At 40.3% G+C, this 27755-nt stretch overlaps 1 protein-coding gene across 1 annotated transcript in view; it reads left to right on the top strand.

Annotated features, from left to right (window-relative positions):
* The window catches only part of kcnk3a (potassium channel, subfamily K, member 3a), a 48853-nt gene extending 22100 nt beyond the window's left edge, over nt 1–26753 (top strand). Inside the window, exon 2 of the mRNA XM_085432104.1 lies at nt 24273–26753. Coding sequence (XP_085288230.1) covers nt 24273–25198 — 926 coding nt within the window. The 3' untranslated portion in view covers nt 25199–26753. The remainder of the gene's footprint in view (nt 1–24272) is intronic.
* Nucleotides 26754–27755: the final 1002 nt, after the last annotated feature.

A 27755-nucleotide genomic window follows, 5' to 3' on the forward strand; every position in this document is an offset into this window, starting at 1 on the left:
CCAGAGTTTGGGTTAAATGGACTAAACACATCCTTAGACTGTTTTTGAGTCATCGCTTGTAGAATAACAAACACGAAAAGGTTTCAAATAAAGAATAAATAAATAAAATATAATAAATTGTTATTTAAAAAATGCATTTTGGCAGCACAGTTCTTCTGTTAAAAACAGTTTCAGAAGTATATCAAATAAGTGAAAATTCCTACACGTAATCCTAATCCTTGATAACTGTCTATATTATAATATTAATACAATATATTATAATATAGACAGTACAAACAGGGACGTTTTTTTTTCATTTGCTGCTGAATTAGTTTTTTTTTGCAGTCTATTTTGCAATCATGTCTACAGGGTTTGGTTTTTGTATTTCTTTTTGAGCCTCTGCTTTAGTTTTATTACTTGGGTATTTCTTATCAGTTGTGATCACCTTTAGGTTGTTCCAGTGTTTCCTGTGTATTACATTGGGGTTTCTTTGCCTCTGTGTTTAGGGGCTTCCCTTTTATTTCCTGTTTTATTTTGATAGTCTGTCATGCTTGAGGTTTACTTCTTCATTGTGATTGTCCTGATTAGGTTCAGCTGTGTCTTGTTTCCCTTCTGTTTCCAATTGCCAATGAGGCATCAGTAATGCCCATTCCCCTTTGTCTTTGTAATAGTGTCTCTTTAGCCACCCCAGCGAAAGCTTTTTTCCTCCTCCAGCTGAAAAAAAACTAAACATTTTTTGCAGTCAATAAGTGAAAATGTTGGGTTATATTTTTTAAAGTCTTAGATGAACCCTAACCATAACCCTCCTAAGGCAATATTTCAAGATAACTCTCTAACCAATTTTGAGACAATAACCTGAAATTTTGACTTATGGACAGCAAAAAAATAAAAGATTTTAGTGGTGTTAACAGCTTCCATATTCGCCTATATGCTACCTGTTCATTTCTGGAGTTTTGGTTTTCAATTAACTTGCATTATGGCTTTCAGTGATGTGGACTTTGCAGTCAGTCTAAGTAAAGTTCAGTTTTGTGTGACCAGTCTGTCTTTAAATTTGCAAACTCTGACAGCTTCTTTATTTTTGTTTCAGTATTGGACATGACTGCATTCTCAGTTTCTCATGGCTGCAGGGCACAGAAAAGTTGATAACAAATATTTTGTCATATTGTGTGGCGCAAATCAAAAACAGAAGCTGCTGTGTAGGTGCAGCGCTCACTGATCTTTTGTTCTAATAGAGAAGAAGCACGATAGACACATACCTGGGAGTTTATCACTACATTCAAAACAACAGTCTACTACAAAGCAAGTTTAACATTGTCAGAGTTTCTTTGTGTTAGCTTGCTTGACAGAATCCCAGTCAGAGATAACAGGTATCAAGTTGGTGGTTATCAACTTTCTTTGTTAACCCAGGTTTCCTGCTCGGGCTCTGTGTGTCCTCACATAAAATGACGCATTCTCCTTTTAAGCAAAATGCCAGAGGTGACAAAATTACAGACATTCTGTGCTTAAGTAGAAGTACAGATACCAGTGTTGAAAAATACTCCAGTGAAAGTTGAAGTGCTGATTCAAATTTTTTACTAAAGTAAACGTGAAAAAGTACAAGTTCTGAAATGTACTCACAGCAAGAAAGTAAAAAGTAGCTCTTTGGAGGATGTTTCTAACAGCTATTTTTGTGCAAAGCTTGCTGAACCTTGTTCTATGTTAATGTAATAATTAAATAATATCAGTAGAAGGGCATAAAGAATTTGAATACATTTGCTTAGCTTGAATTATTTATGTTGAACATGAGCAGAGAAAAAGAAGGAGAGTAAAAAAGCTGTATTTTCTTTGCCCCTAAACAGGAAAACAAGTACAGTCAGGAGTTAGAGTGGAATTCAGGGAGTGGGGGAACCCTAAAAACAGTTTTAATGGCTCAGCGTGGGGGAAGGAAGCACAGCTCACAATAATTTCTATTGAGAGCTCCAGTAGATTTTCTTAAGGTACAGACCTGCTGCCCTTTGCAGATTTAAACACCTGAATTCAACCAGATGTAAACAGATGTTTCATGAGTTGTCCTGGCTGGTTTCCATTCTCAATACCGACAGTACACTGTTTATGCTGTCTTTATACTAGATGGCCACTGTGCACCAGTCACACACTGGCCTTTACTTTAAATCCATCACAGTACTGCAATCTGTTTATCCTTCACTAACCTGCAGAGGATTTTTATGCATCCTTATAATAACACAGTTAGTCTACCTCAATTTGTTTTGCAGCACATTTCACAATATGAAAAAGACATGTCACATGTTTACACCCAAGATCTGATTTAAAAACCTCAAGCTTTAAATTTCCAGTTTATCAAATACGAGTCCTCACCACCTCTTCTTCCTTTACTGCCCTGTCTTTCTTATCTTTCTCCATCTCTGAATGAATTTAGCTGTTTCTTTTCTCTCCCTGTGAAATACAGCTAGCAACACACTGTGCGACAATCTTCACACAAGCAGTTTGTGTGTTTGCTGATGTTTGTTAAACTGGTAGAAACGTTGCATTTGGAATTACCTGCCAGTTAAAAAATATTACTCCCTTTATCTTTGCAGCTCCTTTTTCTTGCAAGATACTGAAGTACCTGAAACATAACTTAAAGACATTTGCCGTTTTTCTGCTGTGGTGCCAAATAAATAAAAGGAAAGAAAGCGGGTCTAATGGTAATTAATTAATATTAATAATTTTAATTTGATTAAATTTGATCATCACTGCTAAGTGGTGAAATAAACATATTTACACAAGGCAGTAAAACATATGAATGCATTTATATGATCGCTCAGTGCAGTCTGTTTATTTCTAAACTCTAAACTGCATACACATTGACATTAAAAATTACTCAGTGTTCAGCTCTTTTGCTATTGGATGGATAGCTATTCTTGGTGATAAATAACAAAGACTTGGGAGTAAACTATGATTAAACATAAAAAATGTATCCATTTTCTGCATCACCATCTGAATGCAAATTCCAGTAACAGTACAAAGCACAGTTTGCACTGCTGTAACTTTACGTCTGTGCTTCATTTGGTGGTCGCTTTCAACTGATAAACTACACTCTGAACATAGCCTGCTTATGTGTTTTTAAAGTGCTATATAAATAATCTATGATGATGATGATGCTTAGGATCAGGTTGTTCAGCATAAATTATCCTGGTGATTTTACCACGTAAAACGACACTCAGCTTGTGACAATAAAATGTAGAATTTAGGCTCAACGTACCTCCCTAATGCTTTAATCTCACTTTGTTGACACACTTCTTCTGGATGGTCTGCTTAGACCTGGTAGGGTCTAGGCTCGTAATACACTCTTTTGCATTCGTATTAGATAACAGCGATGCATGACTTTGTCGCACTAATGATTAACAAAGTCGGCCTTGCAACAAAAAATATAGCTGTTTTAAACATGGATGGTGCTGTGAGATGAAATTCAGCCCAACAAGACTGATTTCACTATCTAGTGACATGAAGAAGTATTCAGATTTAGTTGAATATTGCTATCTTTCAACACCAATACAACTCAGGATGACAGAAATATTTTCTGTTCTCTTCAAAACATTTACAAATCCGTGCTGAAAATCTAAACATAAGACTATGGTATGACTAAGTATTGGTAACTTTTAGCATAAACTTGTTAGAGATCAAAAAGATCATCATAAAATGACTGAAGGACTTTATTAAGGTGAAAAATCATAGTTTGTGGCACAGTGAATACTCTCTTACAGTTTTAGACGCTGTGCTGTCATCGTTGGATAAAACAAACAGTTATAGTTGCGTAGCAGATCAAACTAATTTTCTGTGATGGATTGAAATAGGAAAGAAGAACTGTTCTCGTGTGTGTAATGTTTAAATAATTCATTCATCAGCACTGGCTGTTTACTTTTTAATTCATTTTGTTCACATAATATATGCCCATTCTTGCTGTATCAGCCAAATATTTTATCAGCTGGACAGTTTGATTCTAATAAATATAAAGTGTAAACTGGAGTGAAAACTGGTTTTTGTTTAACGCACTGAGTTTGTTACATTATAAGAATATAAGTCAAGACAGGATTTAAACCAAAAGTGGTGTTTTCTTCAAACTAGGATTCACGATAAGTAGTATTGACTGCCTGATGTATGGTATCAGGCAAAACATATTAAATGAAACACATGAAGTCTGGAGTCCAGCTCTCCAAGTAGGTTATCATGAATGCCACGGAGCGATTTGCAGATATTATGTGATCCAGCAGATTGAGAGGGGGTGGGGCACCCTGTCTCTTTGCTCCAGCCATATGGGCTGCCCGAGGCAGCAGTTACCTCACCAAGGTGACAAAGAGACCTGACAGTGAAAACTGGATAGTCATTCTGTAGCAGTTTTCCAAAGTTACTACACTTGCAGGATTTGATTAGGAACATTTATTGACATGTGATGCATTAGTGTACATTTTGCAAAGGCAGGTCAGTTCAAAGGGCTGAACACCCTTCTTGTTATAAGACCAGAAAACCTGGACGAGCAGGGACACTCGAGTGTATAAAATGATTGAATAATAAAGAAAAAACAACCAGAGCTGCCCCATTAGCACACTGTCAGCCTGACTTGACTTGATATTGAAAACCTGTGATATTAAAAGGTACACCTAACCTCTAACACACACATTATATTTGCCTGTCATCTTTAACTTAACAAGAACAAGTATAAAGAAATGCAGTACAAGCTCAGAAAATCCAATAAACATGCTGCACTTGAAAAAGACATTTGTTGCTGATAAAGACTTTTGTGCTCCCACAATTTTTATTGTTTGGCTTTTCCAGCCATTTCAATCGAGGTATTGAATCCCTGCTGCGAATGACAGCATGACTCTCTTATGAAAAACCATTAAGCCAAATGCTTTTTGCTCTTTTGTTCAGATTTATCTGTCAGTTTTGCACAAGAAATATAAAATAATCACAAGATAAACAGAACAACATATTGTCTTTGCAGAGGCACACAAGGAATAGTTAATTCTTTTTAGGGTTCATATAACACCTTAATAAGATCCATTACATGATTTAATTGCCTCTGGTCATTAAGTCAGGTGCCAGCATTAGTCTTGTGCATCACATGACACGACATATGATAGTTTTACAATGTGGCAATGAGCCTGGTCGACGGCTCAGCCAGGATGTTGATGGGCAATTGTGTCTCCAGCCGTTGTCTGACGACCACACATGCTCCTATCTCTGCGAGAGTGCTGTGATGCACCCACACATTCTCTCATGTGGGCTTGTGTTTGGAAATGTCTTTATCAAATTCCATTTTAAAAATGCCTCTTGAACTGCTGAGATCATCAGAGGACAGCAAATGGAAACCTGCTTACCTCTGACAAGTTAGTTTAACACAGGAGTCCTTTTCTCAAACTGCACCTTGTAAGTCACAAGAATGAAAAGTCAGACTCTTTTGCCATTGAACTGTACTGAAAATTAAAATAAAACGCAGCTAATGTTTGTTCTGGTGCGTGCTTAATAAGGAAATCCTATAAGGTTGAGTCTGTTCAGCTGGATGTATGCTTTTCACTTGAATGAAAGATTTTTCTCCCAGTATAAACGCATCAGATGAACAGGATCAACTTTCTGGTAATTAAACTTTCTTTCCATCTGATATCGCTATTTATGTATATAGAGCGGCTTCTGAGTTGCACACATCATTGGGTGCCATTAAATTCTTGCAGAAGAAGTAAAGTTAACGACATGATGTGACTGTAGGGGCACCGGTTCTGTCTTAATCAATAAATCAAGCGTGTGGCATGGATATGTGTTTGGCATTTTTTCCTTGTGCCTATTAATCCTGTATCAAGCCCCCACACTACTGTTCTGGTCTTGGCTACTCGCATAAACTAAAAAAAACCCCCCAAAAAGCACACTTTGAGACTTGACTAATCAATAGTTATAAACAGTGTATGGTTTAGGCATTAAAACTACTTGGGAAAGCCCACTGTGCAGGGTGGACCCCGACTCTCACTCTGTGGTAGCTGGGATAGGCTCAAGCCACCCTGCATATGGATAACTGGAAGAGAATGGATGGAACTAGCTTCTGTTCAGTATTCTTGTAAATCATAATAATGGTTCTGGAAAGACGACAGAGAGGTGGCCTACATAACCAAAAAAGGTTCACAATCCTTTAAAAAAGCCACAGGTCGGGACTGGGTCCGATGAACATGGGCACAGTTTAAGTTGTTTACGTAGCGAGACATGTGTCATTGCACCTCCTCGTGTTTCTATGGCCTCTTATTTAGTTCTGAGTTTTTCCATATTATCTTTTTGCTTTGAGTAAATTGATCTTTCTGTGTTATGTTCCAGACCGCCCCCCTCTCCGTCTGTCAGTTTAGGACAGCATCTGCTCCCTTTGAACAGCTGAACCAGTTGAACATGAGCCAGAGCGAGCACGCGTATATCACTGGAATCAGGTGACAGAGGCAGGTACAGGCTGTAAAGACAGAGCAAATACAAGACTGAATTAACAGCTGAGGGGTCAGAATAAATAGATACAGAAGAGGATAAAGGAAAGTCATAAATGCAGAGTAAATAAATGTGAAAGGGTAAGCAATAGTCATGGAAACATGATCGCAAGACAAACAGCAGCTATTTTCTAACAGGGCATTCAGCTGAATAAAATAATACTGCTGTTCAAATAAACATAAATCGAAAGAAAAGTCAAATCATAGCAGTCTTATTTTGTTTAACACGCTGGACTAGACAAAGCCCCTCCAGTGTGTCAGGATCAACAACCATACAGTGTTGCTCAGGTTCTGCGGTACATCTGCTGCTTTAGCTGTCATCGCACGTGACAAACACAAAACACTTTTGGAGTCCAAATGGATCAAAAGGCATTTCATAGTGTGTGGATTATAGCAGTCATCTCCTCATTCACACTTGACCTAGTTCCTAGCCTAGATGTAAGTGTGTCTGTGCTTTTTATATATTCCACAGAAAATTGTCCTCGTCATCCTCGCCATCGACACCTGTGAGTAAATGTACCAAACCTGTGATTCCCAACCTTATTTGCATGTCAGGACAGTATATTGAACTAAAGTTTGTATTTCTGACCTGATGCGACCGCTTTAGAGGGGGATTTGATTATTTCAAAATATTATACCTCAACTGTTTGTGCATTATTGGTAGGTGTACTAGCGAATCCAGCTCAACCATTGCAGGGGATGGTCTTTCTTAATTAATACTGTATGAGCTATACTTAATGGCTTATGCCAAAGATCCAGTTACACAGGTCTAAAGACCAATCAGTGCCTGCAGTTTGTATGGAAGATCCTGACATGTTTGCATACAGTTACCAACTACTTTGCAACCAGTTTTACTGAAGCGGCAGCCAGAAACCTCCAGCAACCAGCCGGGGGATACTAATTGTTTTCCTATTAAACGGTGGCTCCACTGGAGTTTCTAAAACCCTGTTCTTACCTAAAATTGTGCCTCCTTGTGTTTTTTGCTGTCCTTTTATTAAATCTTATTTAGTTAAATTACATATTTGTTTATTTCACTAAAGCATTCAAAAAGGTTATAATCACATATTACTCTTTTTAAACATTACTAATTCATTATTCATTACTTTTATCTTTCCGGCTAGCCAATTATCCACTGCTCTTACTGCCCACTGAAAGTCACACTCTTAATTGCTACATATAAATCTACTTTCCAAGCCTTGAATAAAGCCTAGTCCTAGACTGAAGAAAACTGATGAAGACTGCCATTGAGCTCTAGGATTCGGCTAAATCTATGCCCGGGAAACTGAGCCATAACACTGAGGCATACCTCTCAATGTAAAGCTATTTTTACAGTTCTAATTGATATTTTATCAAATGGGTCGAGCTTTTCGACATTCTTCACTTCCTGGCTATGACTCGGCCCAGACTCATTCAGCAGTCAGATCGTGTCATTATTGTGTAAATCTCTGCTTGTTTTGGCTTAATGCGTCATTATTACCGGCATCGATGCTTTGCACGACCCAGAGAATTTGTATCTATTCCCAAAAGAAACTCTTTGAAATTCATATTACACAACATATTCTCCCTTTCTCCTGATTTTTTCACTCTCCCTGCCCACACAGGCACACTTTTAAAGCAGATAGCCCAAGTGGAGCACTTGAAACAGATGCGTCTGTTATTTGAGTTGACCTCCTAAAAGCGTAGAAAAGAAATCCCAACTCGAGCTCCTACATTAGCCACGACTACAAATTAGAGACTTCCTCCCACCTAAATTAAGACTTGAATGCGTCTGTACTTCTTTAATAGCCCTTTTTAAATTCACAACAATGCTTCAGAGGACACGATACAGGATAAAGTCATAATCTGTCTTACTTTTAAGTGATATTTCTTAACCTTGAATTTCTTCACTTCCCGTCATATTTCATCCCTACTGTCCTCTTCTGTCCTCCTCTCCGCTCTTACCTCCGTGTTGTGTACAGTGTTAGTGTATGTGAACCCATTTAAATACAGCTGTGTTGTGAGATTTAAACAAGTCCATATCCACTGTGTATCAGGTACATAAATCACATGATTTTTTTAATTAGCTAAGCCTCCCAGAGATCTCACACTCCGCTTGGAATGCCTTGCTTACTGACCTCATGGAAAACTGTGGCCTGCCAAGGTTTCCTCTCATATCCCCTAAAAAGGAACCTAAGGAGTACGTTTGGAAATAGACGCTGATAGGGGGTTTTTTTTCACAGTGAAAGCAAAACATATGACTTGGATGTTTGGACACACACAGACACAGCCACAGTGCTTTCTATTGTGGACAAAGGCGATTTGGCAGATAGCGGATGCTGCGGCTGTATGGCATGATAGTGAAAGGGTTTTACTACGAGACAGGTATATTTGGGGCACTGGCAGCCGAGTCGCAGCTCTCACATCTGACGCCTGGTCGCTTTGGTCTGAACGCTTGTGTTTGGGCCTCAGCTGTGTGCTGGATGAAAGCACATGCTCCCAGGCCCACACAGGGGTAACCAAGTTAAAGTGAACCCAGACAGACGCTCTGCCAATGCGCTGTCTCCTCTGGCGTTACATCAGATTGCCTGTGATGAATACATCCCGCATCACCCACTTTTTCTCGCTCGCTCTCAGCGGCTGGACAGGCTCCTTGTTCACTGTTGAAGCATGTAATGACAGCCTGATTGAAGAGATTATTCTCACTATTTCACAGTCAGCTGACAGCATCATCTGAATAATGTAGAAGCTGACAAATCTGACATCATTATCAGTATGTCAAAGTACAGCCTTGCAAAGAAATCTCAGTTAAAAGGCCAGTTCATTATGTTGTTGGGTGTTCTGAGATCTGACGCTACTACCAGTCAAAAAAGGCTATGATTTTTACAGCAATGGGGAACTATCGTCACCCGGGCAGGCGGGTGAGCATTAACTCAAGAACAAGGTGACATAGGAATTTCAAGTTGATGCCATAGGTGCACCAACAAGTAATCTTGGATGTTTTCAAATCTCAGTGACCCTGACTTCAAGATCAGAGGTCCAGTATTCTGAAAATCTTGACTTGAGGCCAGGGCAACGTAGGATTTTGAAACTGATACCATAAGTGTGTCTGCTAGGAAGCTGAGGGGTTCCAGTGGCTATCGCCAGTATTTTAATTTATTAGCTAGAGAAATACGGCAGTGATTTACATGACTAGTCATGTGTTGTACTGTACAAAGGAGCCAGGGACTCTATAGCTGCCAGTCAAAACTGTTATTTCCTGCTCTGCCTCTCCCATTTGCAGGATAGTGTTGGTTTTTTTTTTTGTTTTGTTTTTATAGGCACCTTTTTAAGCTCTCTTCATTGAGCATGTCCAGACAAATAACACCTGTTGATATGTTTTGGCTTGAGTTAAGGTTTATTTAAGGTTTAATGGGAACCCATCTATCGTCTGATGACTTTGCCTTGAGATGACAAACAGTGTTTTGAGGCTGTGGCCAGCAGATATCAGGGCCAAGACTTCATGTTCTCAGTTTACAAATTTTAAAAAGCTAATTAAAAACAAACAAACATTGAATTACTTTATTATTATTAATTAATTTTTTTAAACCAAGATTTCATTAATACAATTTTTAAACCAATAAATAAAGTGAAAAATGAAAATGTTGCATTTTTAGTTCTATAATTTCTTAAATACAAATGAAAAAGAAAAGTTTAATTACCAAAAAAATAACAAACGTTAGTACAGATTTAAATTATACAGTTGTTCATGATGTCGATTTGAGCTCAAAAATGTCTCTTTTTATAGTAAAATTTAGCGACCCCTAATTTAAGCTAACTAGTATTGAAAGCAAAGGAAATGTTTGTGGTCATTGGTAAAAAGAAACATTGAAAGAAATGATGTCACCACCCAATTCTCGTTGGGTTCTCATTGGCTCTGCTTTGCGAGTGACCATGATTGCTAAGCGACATATCAAAGACTACGTTTGCGCAAATTAATTTCATGTTGTGTGGTCAAATGTTTGTGCATGTTGAATGTTTTTCCCCTTTTTTGTTGTGGTCAGTGCAGTACTCCTGACATTACTTTGATTTTTTCTTTAATATGACCTAAAATACACTGCCTCGTAATTATCATTGAACAATAAAAAACTTTAGCCCACACATCAGCACAAATCCCTGTCCTAATGAGGACACACATACTGTATGATCTTTCTCTTAGTATTTAGGTATGAACACAAAGCTGACAACACAAGGCAAAGATGAAAACCAAGAGAGAGATACTTTAAAGTGATTGCCTAAGGGAGTCTACTTTAGGAACATGAACAAATAGAAATGGAGGATGCAGCCAGACTTCTCATCACTGACTTTGTTACCTGTTGAAGTTCAAGGTCTGGCTCCCGGGCTGGGGTCGGTATTCACTCAGCTTTAATATCACTCCAGGTTCTTGGCTAGCCTACAGCCAGCATGCTGTGCAGGTGCTTGCAAAGAGCTGAAGTTGTGTTAGCAGCATAAAGCAGTTGTTTCTGTCCTGGATGCAGTTTGCACTTTACCATCATGCTCTCTTCCTTTTGTGCAATAAATTAAAAGCATTGTCCATATCCACGTTGTAGACCGAACCACTATCCAGTTCCCAGTTCCCGTCTCTTGCGACTCCTGACTTAACACTGCGTGCAATAAATCAATATTGTTTGTGTGGAATACTACTTTTAAGTACTTGAGTTCAGCATTTAACTGTTGCTGTCATTATCTTTGGACAAGAGGGTTGAGATAATCAGCTGAAGCCAGTGCTAAAACCCTAGGTTGGTTAGCAAGATGGGTCTCTCATATAAATTGGGATGCTTTTTGGTCAAGATAAAGCACCCTAAAAAGCAAATATAGCCTTTTTGGAAAGACTGAACAGGTGATTTGGTTGACAATTAGTCCAATTATTAAATGCTTGACAAGTGAGAGATGTATGTGTCTGAGACGCCAATTTCACTGCAATTGTAACCCAACGCTCAGAATATCTGCTCCATTGTCTGTTTTACCAACACTCTCACTTGCAATTTGTCACATAAGGATGCCTGGTCAGAAACTCTTTTTTGTCACCCTTTAAAACTTGACCCATGAAATTGCAAGAGAATTCCCTTTAACAAACAAACAAACAAACAAACAAACCAATCATCAGGCATTTTTGTTTTTCAGGAAAAGTAAGTCCCACTGATAATGTAGAGGTCAAAAATCTAAGACATATGACACATGTGACACATTCACAATAACACTACTCGAAGCATTAATATCTGACAGCTATGGCTGCTGATCAAAGATTGGTATGTGAAACAATAATTTGCTAAATTAACATCAAGAAGTTTTTCAGAGGGTTTGAAGCAAATGATTAACACCATAAACCCATCAGGAGTTCATGAATCTTACTTGATTCATGATCTCAGTAAACATTTTCCTTCTGGACTCTTTATCATCAGAGGAGCCACCACTGAAGGCCATTAATACAATTAATGCAGGTTTTCTTCAGACCTTCTCTAAAGTCACTAGTCACTTTATTAGGTGCTCAACTGCTTGATAACATGAATATTCAATCAGCTGAACACATGGCAGCAAATTAATGCATTTATGTATGTTCAAATAGATCATCAAAGGTGATAAGGAGACTGTAATATGGCATAGTTGTTGGTGCCAGATGAATGGTCTGAGTATTTCTATTGGGATTTTCCCCACACAACCCTATTTTCTCCTAACTGTCTAAAAAGGAGAAAATATCCAGTGAGGAGCAGTTCTCTGGGTGAAAATGCCTTGTTGATGTCAGATGACAGAGTCTGATAACCAGACTGGTTCAAGCTGTTAGGAAGAAGATGGTAATTGGAATAACTACTTATTAAACCAAAGTATGCAGAAGAGCATGTCTGAATGTACCTGTTTAACCCTGAAGTTGCTGTTGTCTACTAAAAACAGGTAACTGAGGCTACGACTCAAACCGGCTCATCAAAATTGGACAACAGAAGACAGAAAAAAACATTCTGAAAACATTTCTGCTTTGACATTTGGATGGTAGGGTAAAAATTTGGTGTAAACAACATGAAAGCACAGTTCAGGCTGCTGCTGGTGGTATAATGATGTCAAGGATATTTTCTTGCCACACTTTGTACCATAGTACCAGCCAAACATCATTTTAACAGAATATTAGTCTTGTTGGTGACCATGTCCTTCCCGTGACCATGGCCACAGTGTACTCATCTTCTGGAATAAGGCACCATGTCACAAACACATTAGGTGAACATGACATTGAGTTCACTGTACTCAAATTGCCTTTATGGTCACCAGATCTCAATCCAATGGAGCACTTTTGGGATATGGAATGGGGTTAGGATTGGGACGATCAGGAAACGAATCTGTGTAATGCTATCGTGTCGTCCTTCTTGAGTCTGTGCTACAAAGAATTAAGACAGTTCTGACAGCAAAAGGCGGTTCAACTCAGTAATAGCAAGGTGTACATGATGTGTATAGCGTATATAATTTACTGTATGGGAGGAACAAATGGAATCTTAGAAACTGCGTCCACTTCACATCTTTATCTTGGCAATCAGGTTGGAGCTTAGAGGTGAATTTCTCCTCATTTTGTATAAAATTAAACATTTTCAGCATATGAGAACTCTAATTTTTCAGGTCACTGGAGTTACTTGAAGTCATCAACATGCCTGAATGTATTTCTTTGAAATCCATAACTCATTTCAAATAAATCAAGCAAGCGTGTTTCTGTTTTCCCAGTTCGTGATTACACTCACTCACTCACTGTAAATATTCCACTAAAACTGGTCTTAGAATTCCTGCCTTTCACACACACACGGACATTACGCAGCAGCTGTCAGCAAGGCCTTGTGGGTCAAAAGCCAAACGGAGTACTGGAGGGAGGTGGGAGGACCAGTGCTGAGCTGGAGTGCTTGTACTGTATAAACAATCGTGAGGTCGTCTGGAGTTTGAAGTGTCTGTGAATGACAATTAATGGGGGGGCTTTAGGTCCACATTTTAGATAAGAGTGGAATTGTATTTGTGGGAAATACAATGTCATAATGGCCTTTTAATGTGCCATCTTTAGGTGTTATTCTTCGAAAAGTTTGATGCTTACAAGTGGAGAAGACTTACAGTTTGTTGGGTCATACAATGATGTCTTTGGCCAGAGTCAACGAGAGATGAAAGCGGGCTGCGGGGAAGGCAAGCAGATTGGGCTGCTGCTCAAATACAGTCTGTACCAAGAGGATGACATGATGATGATGTGTTTATTTGCACACTTGTACAGAACATTCCCCAATCTGCTCAGCATTTCAGGGATGGTGTAAACGCAGATAAGGGTGACGTCACGCTGGGATGCCTCCTCTGGCCACCTGTACATTGAAGAACTAGGATGGCCATATACGGCTGAATATTGTGATTGTGTCCAACACCTCAGAGCACACTTCAGCTTTGCAGAAGGAATTTGTTTACAGATCACGACCGCATTACACACTGACAGCCATTCCCTCTCAGCGCAAATTATTACAACTCTTCTAGGTATGCTGCTTCAGTAGGTCTATAGAAACAGGTGGTTTTTGTATGCACATCCAAAGCTTTTTGCAGTTTTTTCCACTCATTCACTTTTGGGTAGTTCAACACATAGCTAGATAAGAGGCACTTCCTCCCCCCAGGACTCATGGGCTGGGTGTCAAACTACTCAGCCTTTTATGGTGCAACATGACACACGAGATAGGCGGGGCTAGAGTAATGCAAGGCATGTCAGGATATCATACTTGTAGCTAGCCCTCTGAGCATCTGCTGTGTTTAGCATGTTAGTCTATATATTTACAGCATGTTTCAAACTCCTTCCAAAATGCGCATCTTGTATAAATACTGTAATAGAATAGAATAGAATAGAATAGCCTTTATTGTCATTGTACAGAGTACAACGAAATTGGAGTGCCACTCCCTTGGTGCAAGTTTCAATAATAAATATAAATGTAAAATATAAAAAGTACAAAAAAAACAATCGTAAGTACTCAAACAATAGTATGTACAATATATACAGGATAGCAGCATTAATATAATGACAGTATGAATAGCAGCATAATATAATGACAGTGACGGTATGGAATAGGTTCAATTGTTTTTATGCTTATTTACTACGGTGATAGCTCTGGGAAAGAAGCTATCCCTGAATCTGTTTGTCCTGGTTTTATGTGACCTGTACCGTCGGCCTGACGGTAATAGTTCAAACAGTTGGTTGCTGTGGTGAGAGTGGTCCTTGATGATATTGCCAGCTCTGCTGAGGTACCGAGAGTTTGCAGTGACCTCCAGGCTGGGCAGAGAGCAGCCAGTGATCTTCTGGGCTGTGTTGATGACCCTCTGCAGTACTTTCCTGTCTGCAGCTGAGCACCCTGCATACCATGTTGTTATGCCGTACGTTAGGATGCTCTCTATGGTGGCTCTGTAAAATGTCACCAGCAGCCTCTCCTCCAGGTTGTTCCTCCTGAGCACTCTCAGAAAGTGGAGACGCTGCTGGGCCTTTTTAACCACCGCTGTAGTATTTGCAGTCCAGGAGAGGTCATCAGATATCTGCACGCCCAGAAACCTCATGGAGTGTACCCTCTCCACACAGCTCCCGTGAATGTAAAGTGGGGCCGGGTCTGCTCTGCCCTTCCTGAAGTCCAAGATAAGTTCTTTAGTTTTCGTGGTGTTCAGTTGGAGGTTGTTAACTGAACACCACTCAGTCAGTCTGTTGACCTCATCTCTGTAGTCCGACTCATCCCCCCTTGAGATGAGTCCAACCACTGTGGTGTCATCCGCGAACTTTATGATGGTGTTTGAGAGATGGGTAGGGGAGCAGTCGGATGTGTAGAGCGTAAACAGGAGGGGACTCAAAACACATCCTTGTGGAGACCCGGTGCTGAGTGTGATGGTGCTGGACCGGTGGGGGCCGAGTCTGACAGACTGTGGTCTATTTGTCAGGAAGTCCTTGATCCAGAGGCAGATGGGGGTGGAGAGTCCCAGGTGAGACAGTTTCTGGACCAGGATCTCCGGGATGATATGATTGAATGCTGAGCTGAAGTCCAGAAAGAGCATTCTCACATAGCTTCCTCGGTGCTCCAGGTGACTCAGCGCAGTGTGGAGCGCTATGGTGATGGCGTCCTCGGTGGAACGATTTGTCCTGTAGGCAAATTGGTGGGGGTCCAGAGTGGGAGGCAGACCGGCCCTGATGTGCTGACAGACCAGTCTCTCAAAGCACTTCATCACTACAGGCGTAAGTGCAACAGGCCTGTAGTCATTTGGGCTGGCCACAGCTGTCTTCTTGGCGATGGGGATGATGGTGGAGGTTTTGAGGCAGGGCGGGACGGTGTTTGATGACAAGGAAAGGTTGAAGATTTTAGTGAAGACTCCGGTCAGTTCGTCAGCACATGCTCTGAGAACCTTTCCATGTATTCCATCAGGACCTGCCGCCTTCCTGGGATTCACTGACCTTAGAACACACCTCACTTGGTGCTCCCTAAGTGTTAGTGTGCCAGTGCTGGGGGCGGGTGGAAGTGGTGTGGCAGCTGAGGGCTTGGTCGTCTCAAAGCGGGCGAAGAAACGGTTTAGATCCTCAGCCAGTGAGGCATCAGTCCTAGATGTTGCTTGGTTATTGCTTCTGTAGTTGGTAATGTGATTGATCCCCTGCCACATTTTTCTGGGGTCGTTGTCAGCAAAGTGATCTTCAATCCTCCTCCTATAGGCAGCCTTAGCTTTCCTGATGCCTCTACTCAGGTCTGCCCTGGCCACCCTATACGCAGCCCTGTCCCCTGACTTGAAGGCAGTGTTGCGGCTTTTTAGGAGGGATTGCACTTCGCTATTCATCCAGGGTTTTTGATTTGGAAACACCCTGACCCTTTTGTTGACGGTGACATTGTCAACACAGTTCCTGATGTACGAGAGTACAGTGTCCGTGTACTCCTGGAGGTTGTGGCTGGAGAATAAATCCCATACAGTTGTTGAGTTGTTAAGGCTTTGGTGTTACACTGTAAGTGTTTCCTCTCAGCCTCTTGTTCCCCCAAAAAATTAATTAAAAAAATATTTAATTTTGACTACAGTTATATAACCACACCTCATCTTTAAGAAGTAATTTTGGAAACCCTAGTAATCATTTTTCTTTTGGGAGGTGAAACAGAACCGAGATGACAGAAGACGATCTTAAAAGGGATCGTGTTGGCAGAATCTGACCGATCACAAACATGGGCGGGTCTGTTGGTAGCAGAGCAGCTAAATTTCACAAATGATTTTAAATTAGAGAAATATAATAGTAAAAAATATGAAAAAGTTAAACATACATATCGCTGCTGCAGCCAGATCAGCAGTTTTTATTATTTTACCTGCAGCCGCGCTAGAGTTTCATAACCTGAGAGTAATGAATAAATATAAAAGACAGAATTAAACTTTAGGCTTAAGGTAAATGCAAATTCAATACAAGGCTCAAAAGCACAAATCGCTGCTTTAGGATCATGTGTTTATACTTGTACAACACAACAAATTGTTGTAAAACTGTTTGGAACCAACAAGAAAAAAACAACAACAATAATAAAGTTGCTTCTAATAACTTATATTTATTACTGAACCTGTTCTGGGAAGCACAAAGACTTTTAGATGCCCTTGATGGGTCTTTCAGGATCAGTGATGCCATTTTCCAGAGACCTGATTGCTCAGTAGGCAGTGATTTCATACCTGCTGATTTCTAATCGAGAGGGTGACCGCATCTAGAGCAGATTAGGTCTGCAGCATAAGTTACTATGACAATATACCCTGGCAGGAAGTGAACTGCTGTTGTAATACTAAAAATTGGACAGAAATCATGCATCGTAGCGCGGGCCTCTGTGTACTCACAGTCTGTGAATGACATCGTCTTTTACATGACAGACATTAATGTTTTATTTTGGTTTCTGACCTTTGTTTATTTATTGTTACATATTTTACTAAATAGTTGTTTTAAATTTTATTTAAGTAAGATTTTTCTAACTTTTTAGATAACAATCTTTTATGCCACACAGTAAATAGGATAATATGCTAATTTTGTCAAAATATTAGCTTAAAATCTGAAATAATTCTCATCACACTTATTAAATAGACCATTCAAATGCTGCACATGCCTCTAGAACACCTTAACATGCTACCCAGCAAACAGCATTGTTTCCTCACACTGAGAGCTTCTAATTTATTCAGTAATACAAAGAAAAGAAAACCAAACCCTCCAATCATTTCACCTTTGTCCCTCAGTCTTGTGTGAAACCATACACACACATACACAGAGAGAGACTGATGAGTGCACTACCAAGTTTGGTGCTGCCTGGGCTTCAGGATGCAGAGATGTTTAAGGACGTTATCAGTTGCCTACCCTAGAGAGTGTAGTGCTGCCACCAGCATCTAAGTTACAGACTCCATATCCTGAGATTTTGGATCTTTTTACATATATGGTCGCATATTGTGAATACACGTTACCTCTGTGGTGTATGCTGTGGATTAGTTGCATGCAGCCTATCCTTACAAATTACTGACAAAGAGCCCCTGATAAATGCACCACCTCTTTGAGAATCCCTTCCCATTAGGTGAGCTGATGAATAGGTTGTGCTCCTCGTCTTGCTGGCGAGAACAAATTGTGCCTGGTAATCAATGAAAATTTAATTGAGTGACAGAGAACTGGAGCCCTGGGAGCTGCATTTATGCCATTCTTTGATGTATTTTCAAAGCCCGTTTTGCCCCTGCCTAATTAATCAGCGTAATGAAGACTTTAGATGCAGTTGGGAAAGCGGTTAATGTTTTGTTTAAGGAGCAGGAAGGAACTGTATACACTGAATTGTTATCTGTAAAGGCAAACTAGAGTCATAAATGAGATATGACAACCAGCACCAGTTTTGTATTTGCATTGCTACAGATGAGCAGTGTTGGAAGGTATCAAACATTTAATTTGGAAAATCTGATCGAGGGTTAATATGGCACAGCACTGAATAAAGCTCTGCTCCCATCTGCTAAAGTGAATACGGATTAAAAACTGTGAATTGAATTACAGGGTAAAAAAAAGCCCAAAAGTATTACAGGCCAGGATTGAAATCTTGAAATGAAACCTCCAAATTACAAAATGTTGGCAAGGCTATCACAGGGGAATATTTCTCTCTGCAGAATGATTTGTTTTGCAGCACTTAAATTAGCACTATCCTGTTGCTAGAGGCATTAGCTTAAGCGACTGGCTGTAAATCCTGATTCTGCAATCAGAGGCAGCAGCGAGGAGGGTCTGAGTGTATGGTGCACCTGTGTTCTGCTGAAATTCATTAGCCTCCCATGCCAAATAAGTATTTAGAAAACTCTTATCTCCTTCCACAGTTATGCAATTTTCAGATTTTCTTTCACATGATAATTACAGGAATTGGGTTACGAGACAATCAGCCTCGGGATACGGCAAAAACCTTCAGTGCTGGTTTTCTATCATGCAACAATCCCAACACAAATTGAGAATCTGAGATAATTTTAGCGGGGGATTAGTGTCCCACCTCCCCCATGATCAATCCATCAAATATGCATAAACATTTGTGGCAATATCTTCATGACGACACTGCCAATTTGGTAAATGGCCTGTATTTGTATAGCGCTTTACTATCCCTAAGGACCCCAAAGCGCTTTACACATTCTGTCATCCACCCATTCACACACACATTCACACACTGGTGATGGCAAGCTACATTGTAGCCACAGCTGCCCTGGGGCGCACTGACAGAGGCGAATATGAAACTAGATCTTTTCTGGATTAATACTTCAGTTTCAGACAGTCAGGGGTTGTTCAAACAAAACCTCTTTATCTTCTATTGTTTTGTGACGGATGAGGCTGCACCTTTCCTCTGCCAGTCACTATAATCCATGCAAACAGAGCGAACAGCCCTTCTGCCTTCCCCTGCATTCCAGCACAAGCCGTGGAGACATCCTGTCTCATGATAACTTTGTCACTGTTTGGGGGCCTTTTCGAAGATGATTTTGTCATGTGCGACTCTTCACTCTCTCACATGGTGATAGGACTGCTAGCGTTGTTGCCTCCAGCTCCCGTGTGCGCCGGTGACGAGTGCCACTGTCACTCTGGTCATCCTCCTGTCTCGACAGGCCACATGCTCTTTGTGACAGCTCCAAACAGGCCTACAGCTCAACTTCTGTGCTCACCTGAGCATACACTGCCCTGCTTACTCCATGATGAATGATTAATCAGTGCATTTATTTATTTTTACTTACAGGTAAAAATCTTAAAAATCTTTCCCAATTTAAATTTGGCCATTCCTTTCACCGTCATCTCCCTAATGAGTTCTGCAGCATGTTCCAGTACTCCTATTTTTAGATCCCATCTTTTGGGAGTCCCAAATGTGACTGCTGCACGTGCATATTTGCGATATGTACGTCTATTATGTCAAAACAACAACCCTTCAACTGAAATTATATTTTGAGGAAAAAGAAAGAAGTCACATGGAGCCAAATGTTGTGAGCTAGTTGGATGGTGAGAAACCTACCCTACTCAGAATGCAGAAGTCAAGGAAGAATTTTAAGTGTAGAATATTTAAAATAACAAAAACTAAAAGCACGCAATGCTAACTGCCAGTCTACAGTAATAACATGTCCACAGGCATCACCGTCTTAAACGAAATGCTCAAGAAGCCATCGTAACAATGACTTTCTTGTCACTTTCCGCACTATTATTGCCTTTAACTGGATTTCCCAGTCCATTTTGCCACTTCCTCCTTGTTCCATTGGGGCTCCACCCTGGTGAGTCTCTGTGATGTATCGATCCCACTGTGCCAACTGCTACGCTGGACTCCTTTTATATTGGGTGACTGAGCAGGTGTAGGTCATTCGTTGAATTATGGAGATGCAGGTTGGAAGTAGTACAATTTCTTTTAATAAAAGCATGCAAATAAAAGAATAAGATAACCTTTATTCGTTCCACATGTGGGAAATTTGTTGTGTCGCAGCAGAAAGTGGACAGTGCAAAGACACAGTAGCAAAAATTAAGAAAAACACTGGAATAGGATAAGATAATAAGAATAAACAGAACAGAATAAAATACAACATTGTCAGAAAAAGACAACTGCGCTTAGGTTTTACTGCACATGTGTGGATGCGTGTATACAAAATATAAATAATCAAAATCAATATTAACGAAACCCACAACATAACATCACAGACAAGATAAAATATTAAAGTTCCTTCCACACTATGACAACACTCCTGACTTTTTCAGTGTGCTGTGAGTGACCACATAGTGACACGATGGCACAAGGCACAGCTAAGGTCATTCACGGCATATGGATGATACAAAACGCACATTCACAGTCTCACCTACAGGGATGCATTTTACCCTGCACAATCCTATCAATGTAAAAACAACAAACACGCTCCTGGTCAAAGCTGTGACCTGATGGCGCCTTCGCCAGGCTTGGACATTCCAGACTTTTCCACTGAAGACTGATGGTTGGTTAGTTTGTTGAAATCACATATGCACATGTGCTATGCTGCAGCACCTCAAAGAGGCTAGTGGCCACATTTAAATCAGGAATTATTTTTTATTTTTATGGGGAGAGCCACAAAACCCTGTGTGTCGCTAACACTTTAGAGAAAGAAACACACTCAGGGATTTCACCCCAACATCTTTTCTTGCACTGTGACTAATTATGTTAACTTTCAATGACTTCTTCTTCTTTTCTTCTCTACTAGCAGTGTGCGGGGCCTGAGGGGACAGTAATAAATAATTTCAAATGCAGAAGTAAGTTTGAGCTGCACCTTCTGAAATGAAAGTAATAATGAAAAATTTCCTTAGAAGGTTATGACTTTAATATATATGCATAAAAAGTAACACTGAGATGGAAGTTCGGAGGGATGGACTGACCATATGCATTTCTGATTAGCAGCATTTGTTGGAGAAAAAGCAAGTCAGTAGTCAGTTATTATAATAATGACAAATGCACATGACTGATTACAAAACTGTACAAACGTCTCATTTCATTACATTTTGATAGGAAGATGAGCCCGGGGATCGAACCGGCGACCTTCCGGTTACAGATACGCTTCCCAACCCCCTGAGCCACGGTCGCCCCTTTGTCAAAATTATCCCATACTACTTCAATAATGTTGAGGTCTGTGCTTTGGGGAGGCCAATCCATGACTGATAGTGTTACGTTGTGTGTGTTTTTTGTCCAGGGATCCTTTCACGGCACTGGCAGTGTGTTTGGGTTCATTACCATTTGACAAATGAAGCCATTACCAATCAGATGTTTTCCACACAGTGCTGCATGGTGGATCAAAATCTGACAGTACTTTTCCGTGTTCATAATTTCAGAAATTTTCACATATGTCCAACACCACCAGCTGAAATGCAGCCAAAAATCCAAGACAAACTTCCACCGTATTTTAAAGATGGCTGTAGACCCTCACTGTCGTATCCTCCTTCATTGTTAACTAGAACTTTCACATTTCGTTTCATCACTACATAAGAAATGTTGCCACAGATTTTCAGTCCAGTTCTCTTGTATTTTGTCGGGTCTCTGCTGGACTTTTTCCTATTTATTCATAAGGTCCTAATTTTTAGATACTGTTCATCTGTTGTCAATAGTTTTTTGGGCCTCCCACTTTCACTGCCACGTCACTTTTCCAGTTTCCTCTGATTTCTAAGGACACATTGCACAGCAAGTGTGCCAAGTTTAGCTAGAAGCTCCCCAGCTCTTTGGGAATCACCCAAGGGGATTCCCAAAGAGCCGGGGAATCAGCTGGGTTATTGTTGTCATTTTTCATAGATTCAGCTAAAGCAATGGGAACAAATTGTGTTTTTACAGGTACAAAGATTGGGCTGAAAATGTAAAAAAAGAAAAAAAAGGAGCCAGTGTGCAAAGAAAAACTTTGAAAGACTTGACAGGAAAGCCTGGCTTCATGGAAGCAAAGTGTAAAGAAATTAAAGCTGACTCAAGACTTTTGAACAGTATATTGTAAGAACTGAATACAGCATGCAGGACGAGGTATAGCAGTAAGGTTGAAACATGTTAGTGAAAAGAAAGATTTAAATATCCTCAAAGGAATGGAGCGTGACTGGAACAGAGAGTTAACAACTTACGTTGTGTCCTTTAAATGGTTAATAAAACTGCAACCAGTTTGCTTAGTTAGCTCTGTAATCGCTTACAGAAAGCAAGAGAAAAATGGTTCTAATAGGTAACATTACAAACTTAGTTTTTAAAAGATTAACATTATAGACGGCTGAAATAGAGAGCTAAATGTACTGAATAAATAGCTGGCCAGATAACATGGATAAACAGCTAAAAGTGCTGATTAAATGTTTAAAATCGTTAATTCAAATTATTAAACTGTTTAAGCAGTTTGCTAGAAGTAATGGCTGAAAGCAAATAACAGTCACGGAGAACAGCTGGAAAAATTATTGCAGGCCTAATGGATAAACTGTTGAAAGACCTAAAAGTAAATTATTTAACCATCCCAACCAATAAGTGATGGAATAATAGTACGTGTGCTGCACCAGGAATGCTAATTTTATTCAAGTTTAAAAGCACTCCCGTGCAGATATTAAGCTCAACCTAAGGTCATCATTTGTCCCGAGACTCAGTCTCTTACTTAGAAAAGACTGCAGTCAGAGGTAATTTCTCTGTCTTTGGAAAATGTGATAAATGTCTTTGTGGGGATGAGATTAAAAATAGGCAAAGCCACAAAGAAGCAAGATGTCCTCGCACTCGGAGAACAGGTCAGGTTTTTCCTTCTACTGAGAGATCCATCAGTCGTAATGACTCTCATTTTGGCGGCACAACTGGGAAAGCTTTAAACATATTTGGCACCAGACAGACAGATGGTTCAAACGCACGGATCAGCACGGCAAAAGAACCAGAGCCAGAAGAATTAAATCAACCCAGGAGTAATTACATTCAACTATTGGTCAGCCCGTTCCACTTCCCCAGCCTGTTGTTATCGGGGACGTCATCTTTCCGTCCCGGCGCGCAACAGGTCCTCGTATTGGGAACATATTTCACGCTGTAATGATGTTGCTTGCGAGGGAGTCATATCCTGCTGGGCAATAATAATGAGAAGATGATGTTATGACACAAAAGGCTGACAATTAACCTGAAAATACATCCTGAAATTTGGGAGCTCCATGCTCTGTATCTTTACAAAATCTCTGAGTCAGGCCATAAAGTAGGAGGTAGTGTGTGCTTGCAGGTCATTTCAGTGAGTACACATCTCCCTGACAGTATGTTTTTACAGTAAGTGGTTTATCAGCTGCTCTCTGTTTTATGGGGGATAAATTACAGGAAAATTTTCTCCCACTTTTTGATATATTTTGTGCCATAGATACTTTTTTGGGGGGCTTTGACTGTTAACGGCCACAATGCTAACGAGTTTCTATACCATGTGGGGCAAAAAGTGGTGTTATAGAAACAAACAAAAAGACCGGTATGTTCACACTACCCTACGGTGTCCTGTTTATTTGATCTGGAAAATGTTGAGTCCTAATTAGGTGCAAATGTACTCATTAGTTGAAGCCACTCTGCGGACACCGATTGTCAATGAATTATTCAAGCTCTCTCTCTCTCCTGTACACGACATCAATACTCGGCTCTTCCCGCCACACCGCTGTGCATTCTCATCTCCAATTGCATACTGCCGCTGTGAAATGAAGGGTTTTTGAATTCATCAGAAGAGCTGCTCAGAGAATACAAATCATTCATATCTTTCCTGCCTCCAGCCTTCTCTTCTCAGACCCCTGTCCTCTGCACTGCAGATTTAATTAGTTCTGCCCCAGTAACCCTGCTTCTTTCTCCCTTCTTCCCTCAGGTTATGGCCATGCAGCCCCGAGCACAGATGGAGGGAAGATGTTCTGCATGCTTTACGCCCTCCTGGGCATCCCTCTCACCTTGGTCATGTTCCAGAGCGTGGGTGAGCGGATCAACACCTTTGTCAGGTACCTGCTCCACCGCCTGAAGAAGTGCCTTGGAATGAGGCGCACTGAGGTCTCCATGGTCAACATGGTGACCATCGGTTTCATATCCTGCATGAGCACGTTATGTGTGGGCGCAGTGGCATTCTCCCACTTTGAGGGGTGGAGTTTCTTTCACGCCTTCTACTACTGCTTCATCACGCTCACTACCATCGGCTTTGGGGACTATGTGGCGCTGCAGAATGAGCACGCTCTGCAGAAGAAGCCGCAGTACGTGGCCTTCAGCTTCATCTACATCTTGACAGGTCTGGCCGTGATTGGAGCGTTCCTCAACTTAGCAGTGCTGCGCTTCATGACCATGAACGCCGAGGACGAGAAGAGGGATGCTGAACAGAGGGCTCTACTGGCACATAACGGTCAGGCAGGCGGACACATCAACTGCTCCGTAGATCCGGCCTCTCCTTCTTCCACGCATTCTGGGTTTGTCGGCGGAGGGAGTGCGATCGGAGGAAGCGGGGGAGGCGGAGCGGCAAGCCGGGGTCTGCGTAACGTTTACGCTGAGGTGCTTCATTTCCAGTCCATGTGCTCCTGTCTTTGGTACAAAAGTAGAGAGAAGCTGCAGTACTCCATACCTATGATCATCCCCCGCGACCTCTCCACTTCAGACACCTACATGGAGCAGGGAGAGGCTTTTTCCAATCCCCTTCACTCTAACAGCTGTGTATGCTGTCTGCAGCGCCACTCGGGCATCAGCTCAGTGTCCACGGGGTTGCACAGCATCAACACCTACAGAAGACTCAATAAACGCAGATGTTCCATCTAGAAACCCAGAGGACTTTGTGCATTTAGATGAAGTCCCACTTGAAGTGAGGGAGAGCCCTCCTACTGTGGTGCGAGATTAGTTGTGGACACCAAGGGAACTCTATTTGCATCCTGAAGAGATGTTGGACTCTAGACGTTTGCCTCTTTCTGGCACTGAAGAGGATGCATCCTTCAGACTCCAGCCATGTATTTAACTTCCATTAATTAAGCACAAACCATTTAGCGCTAACATTGTTACTGATGTTACAGAGAAATGACGCTAATGGTTGTTTTAGAAGCATTCGTTACACAACTATTGCTGTTAGAAGACAGGGGGAAAAAACCACGTGCATCTCTCTGCACCTCTGAATATCGAGTATCTTAATATTGAACTCAGTATTTTCTGTGCTCATGAGGCGGAACTTTGTTTGAATATGAAAAGGGACAAAATACACTGTGAGACACACTTAAGTAGGGTGTACTAACTGTATAAAATCCCTGCCAAGATATATTTTATTGAAACAAAAAACAACTTAAATCCACATTTTCCAAAATAAATCTTTGGTTGTAAGGAGTATGGTCACTTCAGTGAAATTAAAGCTTGTATATATTTGGACACTAGTAGGTGTTATTGAGCGAAAACCTATTTTTTCAGTGAACGTTTAAAAGATAATTGATCTCAGTGTCTCCTGTGTGTCTACAGTTCAAGTTTAAACCAAACTTTCTGCTCTGCTAACTACTTTATTTTCTCCATCCATGAGATTAAACCACCGTGTAGGTGCTTAAATGACTGAGAATGATTGAGCAGGTTTGCTGAAGAACATTTTGGGGATCAAACCTGCGACAGTGTCTTCAACCACTAAGGCCTCCCTGACAGCCCATTCAGACTTCACTGCAAAGCGCTGTGAATTTCTTTTGCAAAGTTTCTTCGTGTGCATCAAACTATCTTATGTACATGTTGCTTGTCATATGTTTTCATATAGAACAACTGTATTCCCATAGTCTAAATCAGAGCATGCAAGCTCACTTACGTGTAGTGGAAAGGCATTACTCAGTGCTGCACCTTAGAGGACTGTCGTACACGCTTTCATACACTGGAGAACCATTTTTTTAATGGAGTCACATTATGTTGGCGATACACCCCAATTAACTCCTCCCACTTTACTACACAGAAATGTTGAATTCAGTACCGATGGCTGAGAATATCAGGCGTCCACCTCACTTACTGATGGCCTCACAGTTTGCACCTCATGCACTTATGGAGTCTTTGCTCCAGCCCCGTCTAAACGCACTTGGCTCAGCTAGCTGAGGCCTTTATGCAGTGCTCACTTTTGCTTCAGTCCTCTCTGAAAGAGTTTTCTTACATAATCTTTAGCTTATCATATTTTAGTTTAGTAGTTTTACTTTACAGAGTGTCACATTTCATCCTTTTTTTGTACTGGAATGTTCTCATTAACTGCAATATGCCTGTTAACATTGTTCAGCATCTCTTTTGAACCGAGTGATGAACAGTCAGCTTTGTGTGTTACTATACATTAACATTATGTTTTTTCTTTAACTATAATAAAACATGATTTAATTAACATGGCTCTCATTTATTACTCTTGGACAGTGTCTTAAATTTGATCTTGATGCTTTTGGTGTATTATTTTAATTTTTAATCATGATATTGGTGTCGATCCAATACCAAGTAAATACAGATAGTAGTGTTGATACCAGTACTGATACCTTTAACCTATAAAGGCAGCTTATATATGGGAGAGCAGTGTCTCGTGATTTTTGAGATGAATCATCATCACTTGAAAATTCAGCTAACACATTTCAATTACCAATAAATCCACACAACAAAACATACTTTCCAGCTTTACATTTATTTTGAAAATACATGTAACGCAATTTTTTTGTGTACAGCAGTAGAGATATATTTTTTCATTGTATGGACTACACAGTCGCATCATCTCCATTCACTCCAATGAACCTTTTTCTATTTTTTGTTGCAGTAATGGCAGATCATGGAGCCTCATAATAGTTCAAATCAATGCATTCTATTCAAGAGCTCTGGTTAAGTGTCCAGACAAATCCTCACATATTTTACTGTATGTATACATATTGATGTAATCACATATACAGTTGTATCTGGTATGGTAATATAATAAATCAATATAGTTATAGATTTATAATTATCAAAATTTGACAGTTTGTTGTTTGCTGTTAAATACTGCCGTGACAAACCCAATTCTGAACGCTCGCTGACACAAGTGACTTACTCAGTGGCTCTGGGTGTAGCACCATATACCATTCTGACACCAAATTCACCATGTAACTGCCAGTGGCATCATTCAACAACCAATCACAACCAATTGGGGAATATATATTTGGTCACACCAGTGTCTAGGTTTGCGTTACTTTGGCCGAATAAAATGTAGTAGTTGAATATATTTATGTTGAAAAATATACCTTCATGAAAGGAAACAGAAAACTACATGAAAAATCAAGAAAGAGCAAGTTAGCAACAATGCTTTTATTCTAAATGACACCCATAGGATGGAAACGCGCTTAGAAAGACGTAAAAAAAATTG

Source organism: Copadichromis virginalis, linkage group LG15 (genome assembly GCF_057382275.1).
Source record: "Copadichromis virginalis isolate Kocher_CV1m ecotype Utaka linkage group LG15, C_Virginalis_male_GT1.1, whole genome shotgun sequence".
NCBI classification, from domain to species: domain Eukaryota; kingdom Metazoa; phylum Chordata; class Actinopteri; order Cichliformes; family Cichlidae; genus Copadichromis; species Copadichromis virginalis.